The following is a 6,241-nucleotide window of genomic DNA, read 5'->3' on the forward strand; positions in this document are numbered from 1 at the left end:
TAAGGAAACAAGTTAACAATAGTTTTTTTTAAGTAAATATGATAAATCTTATTCTGTATGCTCGTGTTGAGCTTCAGACTCTCGCCAATTGTTTTTGATTGCCTCTACTATAGATTTCCACCATGAAGATTTACTAAAGTAATATCCTGCACATATAATCAAAAATATCCAGGATATAATGAGAAAATAATCTGCTCTTTTATCAGGAATACTTGAAAGTGGCCCAAAGAAATCTGCAGTTGTTAGCATGTACTTATCCACAGGTTTAATCTTTGTGTACTTTGTTACAAATTGTATAAACATTTCTAAATTATACAAAGTGTTATTGAATTTTGCTATGGGTCTTCCCTGGTGAAACAACAGTAGAGTAGGTATACCCACTATGCCATACTGAGTATTAAATGTTTGATATAAGCTTGCATCAAGTGCAGCCATTTTAATGTCTGGAAATACCCTAGGCAATGCATTAAAATATGGCGCGGCCATTGAACTGAATGGGCAGAAAGGAGCGTAAAAGAATATTAATAGACAACGTCCTGATTGATGTGAAGATGTTGCATTTCCAACAGGTAACAGCAGTTGCAGAAGCTCTGTTCGATTAACTATTTCCACAGCAGCATTTCCCGAGTTCTTTTCACACTCTACATGTTTCACTTGCTCTGTTGAATTATCATTGATTTGGATATATGGTTCTGAAGTGCTATTATTCAAAATAAAATCGAGGAATGAAAAATTTGTTATAAGGGATTGAGGCGAAGTTTCATGCATTACAGTATTGCTGTAATTTATTTCTTGTGGTGCTGTATGTAACTTGGCCAAAGCAAAAGTGTAGCCTAAACAAAATCAAGTAATTAATTTTTGCTTTAAATTTATAATATTTTGAATGTAACTAGTTTTATTATTACTTACATGTTAATATTAAAAAAAAAGAAAATTTCGTATCCATACTTTGTCAAATATCAACAATGAGGTATGCTTTTCTTTTTCGTTCAGTAAATTTTCTAGTCAGCAGTTAATTATATTCAAAATTAAAGATGACATTGAAAAAAATTTTTAATTGCAATGTCACGTCTATACAAGCGTTTGAGATTTTCAGTAGAACTATTCCAAGAATAAGGTTTGCTTATAATATCATATATGATTATTGGATATGTATTATAAGCTTATCATTCGTAAGACTTATTACATCGCGTATTTTGCTGATACTTGGATAAATCATTTTAACCTATATTTCACCAAACGTCAAAAATTCAAATTAACAGTGGCAACCCTAAATAACATGATTACCAACAGAAACAGCAAACAGTTCAGAATTTGCAGCCATTTTTTATACTTACTTATCCATAGAGAATTCACAGCTTATTTATCTATGATTCACAGAAGGTTTTTAGTTCGGGCTTGGTCTTGAATTTTTCTATTTAATTTTGGAATAAAAAATTTTCAAAAAATCATTGGAATCTAGTCCGAGAAAATCTTCAAACTAAATTTCAAAGTTTTCAATAAATTTTTTTCTCATAATTAAAAAAAAACAGATCCTAGAAAATTTTCGAACAAAATTTCACATTTCAATTTTTTTTTTCAAATTAAAAAAAAATCAAAATTTTCAAAAGAACCTTTTACCATTGTTAGTCAAAATTCTTATATTATATTTTATAACACAAAAAAATTAAGAAAATAACTTGAAACATAGTCCGAGAAAATTTTCAAACAAATTTTCAATTTTTGTTGAAAATTTTTTCAAAACAATTGTTTTCCAAATATTCAAAAAAACCTTGGACTTTCGTAAATCAAATAAAAAAGTAAACTAGTTGGTTTGGTATTTAGCCTTGAGGCAAGTTACATGAACTTCCCGATATGTTTAAATAATCGACATAATCAATAAAAAAAAATTTATGAGTCATTAAAAGTATTCCGAGTGGATTTATTACACATAATTGAAACGAACGAACACTTTGACTCGGAGTATTTTCTAAAAGCAAATTTTATATAATTGAACCAGTTTTCAGGACTTTAATGGTTTATTATGTTCAGGACCAAGTACTCTATCATTATACCAAGTAAATAGTCTAATTTTAATTTTAACAAATCTCAAAAGAACTACTCATTTTCTCAAACTTTGATGAATTTTTAAAATCAAACTATTTGTCGTAAGGCCGTAATATTTCAGTAACTTCTATAAGACCATGGTATATATCACTAAAAAAAAATCCATAAAAATCGGCTTAAATTTTTTTTTCAACAGTTAATTACAAGAAAACGGCTCGGTAGATTTTCACCTAAAACTAATCAGTACCATTCCCAACTAATATCTTTCGAACAGTTCTTGATTTTTTAAAATCGGTTCGGTAGAATGAGCTTAAATGTGGACGAAAAGTTTAACACTTTTTTTCAAATTATAAAGAAACGGCTTGGCAGATCGTCGAACAAAACTGACAAACGATAGTCCTCACCGAAATACATCAAATGGCTTTTAAATTTCTGAAATCGGTTAAGACGTTTTTGAGAAAACGTCGATCAAAGATTTCATTTTGACAAATGTCAATAAAACGATACCAATTTTTGCCGTAGGGCCGTAGAGTTGTCGTAGGGCCGTAATATTTTAGTATGACCTAGAAAACTATGGTATCTAACGTCAAAAAAAAAATCATAAAAATCGTCGAAATTTTTTTTTAAAAAACTTTATTACAAGAAAACGGCCCGGCCGATCTTTACCAAAAACTAATCAGCATGATTCCCAACCAATATCTATCGAATGGATTTTGAATTTTCAGAATCGATTCAGAATTACGGGCTAAAACGTGGACGAAAAATTTTTCACTTTTCTGCAATTTACAAAGAAACTGCCCGGCCGATCGCCGCACAAAACTCAGAAACGATAGTCCTCATCGAGATACATCGAATGGCTTTTAAATTTTTGAAATCGGTCCAGCCGTTTTCGAGAAAACGTCGATTTACGGCAAAAAATCTGTTCACATACACGCACACACACACATACACACACACACATACACACACACACACACATACTTTTTCCAAATTTGGTCTCATTCGATTCAGAATGGCTTGAAACGTCGAGAAAACATAAAATTAGCGAATCGGATTTTTTGATGAAAACATAAACTTCTCCTTCGGGAAGTTAAAAACAATGCTATTTGGTGGTCAAAACTGATCATTAGACATATGCACATAAAATTATCAGATATTTTATAGAGATTTTGATATTTTGTTTACATTTCATTAGGTTCTATACATAGATAAAAGAAGAGTATGGCTCCTTATTGGTTCCTCTTGGCTTATTTATCTATGGTCCATACTTATGTTTATCCGTTAGACTTTAACGCGGCGCTTACGCGCTTCTATTTCTCATTTCTAAAACATCTAAGTAGCGCGATTGCTTCGACAAATAAGTCAAAACTAAATTTTTCAAAAATCTCATTTTTTTTTTTAATTTTAATTTTCAGTACGGAAAGTTCCAATGCACCATTAGCTTAAATCATATAATTAAATTCATTGCTTAAATCATATAATCATAAATCAATACTTTTTAGACGATACTAAAGTTTTTTTTATTATTGTTTTATAATTTTTGACTATTTTTGTATAAAATGTATGCTTATAAAGGCTTATTGTAAATGCTTCTACAAAAGCTCTGTCTAGTTGTTATATGTTATTGAGCATTAAGTAATTCATATTGATAGTTCCTTTTAAGTTTAACATTTTATTGTAAATGCTTCTACACAATCTCTGTCTAGTTGTTATATATTATTGATCATTCAGTAATTCATATTGATCGTTCCTTGTAAATTTATCATACCATTGTGAAAACTTTTTTTAGTTACTTATAATTGTAAAATTATAATACTTATTATTATGTATATATTGATTGGTTACAATTCAATTTTATTAAATCAATAAAATTTATCAATTTTAATAAAAATTTCTGAGGAAAAAAAATTGGGAAAAAATTTTGGGAAAAAAAAATTGGGAAAAATATTTTGGGAAAACAAATTTTTGGTAAAAAAATTTTGGGAAAAAAAATTGAGGAAAAATTGTGGGAAAAAAAATTGAAAAAAAAAGTTTTTTGAAAGAAAAAATTGGGGACCAATAAGTCTTTATATTCTATCTATATAATAATCAATAAAATTTATCAATTTTAATGAAAAAATTTAAGAAAAAAATTGTGGGAAAAAAATTTTGGGGAAAAAAATATTGTTACCAAATTTTTTCTTACCAAAAATTTGGAACAATTTTTTTTTCCCAAAATTTTTTTCCAATTTTTTTTTTCAAAAATTTTCATTAAAATTGATAAATTTTATTGATTTAATAAAATTGAATTGAGTGAAAAATATAGTTTTATTTTGACATGTTTGAAAATTGACCCCCAATTTTTTTTTCAAAAAACTTTTTTTTTCAATTTTTTTTCACACATTTTTTTCTCAAAATTTTTTTCCCAAATTTTTTTTACCAAATTTTTTTTTCTCAATTTTTTTTTCCAAAATATTTTTCCAAAAATTTTTTAATAAAATTAATGAATTTTATTGATTTAATAATTCAATAATTGAGAGTGAAAAATATATATTTTTTTCTGACATTGACTTTTGACTTTGTCATGGCAACGAAAATAGCAAAATTATTTTACTAAAATAGCAGCATAATCGTTGCCATGATTTTCTAAAAAATTTTTTGGAAAAAAATTTATGGAGAAAAATTTTTTTTGGAAAAAAATGTTTAAGGAAACTCGCTGTGCTGTACTGATGGCAAGTTATATATTTTTTACAATTTTTTGGAAAAAATGTTTGGGGAAATAAATTTTTGGAGAAAAAAATTTTTTGAAAAAAAAAATTGAAGAGAAAAAATTTTTGGGGAAAAAAATTTTTTAGGAAAAATTTTAGGAAAAAAATTTTTTTGTAAAAAATGTTTGGGGAAAAAACTTTTTGGGGAAAAAAATTTTGAGGAAAAAATTTTTGAGAAAAAAAATTTTTGGGGAAAAAAATTTTTTGGAAAAAATTTTTGGGGGAAAATTTTTTTGAAAAAAAATTGAAGAGAAAAATTTTTGTGGAAAAAAAATTTTTGGGAAAAATTTTGGGGAAAAAATTTTTGGGAAAAAAAATTTTTGGATAGCAAGTTATATATTTTTTACGACGCAAAGCGCACGCTGTGCAGTACTGCCTGTAATACTTAAGTTAATGTATAAATAAATTTGAGCGTTATGGGGACACTCGCCAATTCTGAAAAAAAAAATTTTTTTCCCAAAATTTGTTGCACCAAAATTTTTTTGACCAAATTTTTTTTGACCAAAAATTTTTTTGACAAAATTTTTTTGACCAAAAATTTTTTTCCAAAATTTTTTAAACCAAAATTTTTTTGACCAAAAATTTTTTTAACCAAAATTTTTTTGACCAAAATCTTTTTGACCAAAATTTTTTTGACCAAAATTTTTTCGACCAAAATTTTTTCGACCAAAAATTTTTTTGACCAAAATTTTTTTGACCAAAATTTTTTTGACTAAAAATTTTTTTCCCAAAATTTGTTGAACCAAAATTTTTTGAACAAAATTTTTTTGACCAAAATTTTTTTGATCAACATTTTTTGACCAAAAATTTTTTTAACCAAAAATTTTTTTGACAAAAAAAAAATTTTTTGACCAAAAATTTTTTTGACCAAAATTTTTTTTCCCAAAATTTGTTGGACCAAAATTTTTTGGGCCAAAATTTTTTTGACCAAAAAATTTTTTGACCAAAACTTTTTGACCAAATTTTTTTTTCCAAAATTTGTTGGACCAAAATTTTTTTGACCAAAATTTTTTTGACCAAAAATTTTTTTGTTCCCAAAATTTTTTTTCCAATTTGTTTTCCTAATTTTTTTCCAAATTTTTTTCCCCAAAATTTTTTCCGCAAAATTTTTTTGACCAAAATTTTTTAACCAAAATTTTCTTCCCAAATTTTTTTTTCCAAAATTTTTTCCTAAAATTTTTTTGATCAAAAATTTTTTTACCAAAATTATATACCCAAATTTTTTTCCAAAAATTTTTTTTACAAAAATATTTTTCAAAAATTTTTTTGCCCAAAATTTTTTCCTACATTTTTTCCCCAAAATTTTTACCAATTTTTTTTTCCCAAAATTTTTTTGACCAAAAATTTTTTTTCCAAAATTTTTTTGACCAAAAATTTTTTTTCCAAAATTTGTTGCACCAAAATTTTTTTGACCAAATTTTTTTGACCAAATTTTTTTTGACCAAAAA

At 26.2% G+C, this 6,241-nt stretch overlaps 1 protein-coding gene across 1 annotated transcript; it reads right to left on the reverse strand.

The window, feature by feature from the left end:
* Positions 1-48: 48 nt before the first annotated feature.
* Positions 49-1,193, reverse strand: LOC113377716 (thioredoxin domain-containing protein 15). The gene is made up of 2 exons (XM_026618124.1): positions 910-1,193; positions 49-833 (listed from the first exon to the last, which is right to left on the reverse strand). Exons 1-2 carry the CDS (start codon positions 944-946, stop codon positions 49-51), a joined length of 822 nt encoding a protein of 273 aa, XP_026473909.1. The 5' UTR covers positions 947-1,193.
* Between the last annotated feature and the right edge of the window lie 5,048 nt (positions 1,194-6,241).

The sequence above is a fragment of the Ctenocephalides felis genome, unplaced genomic scaffold (genome assembly GCF_003426905.1).
Source record: "Ctenocephalides felis isolate EL2017-DRISC unplaced genomic scaffold, ASM342690v1 CF-g0.4_SCAFFOLD_01886, whole genome shotgun sequence".
NCBI lineage: Eukaryota > Metazoa > Arthropoda > Insecta > Siphonaptera > Pulicidae > Ctenocephalides > Ctenocephalides felis.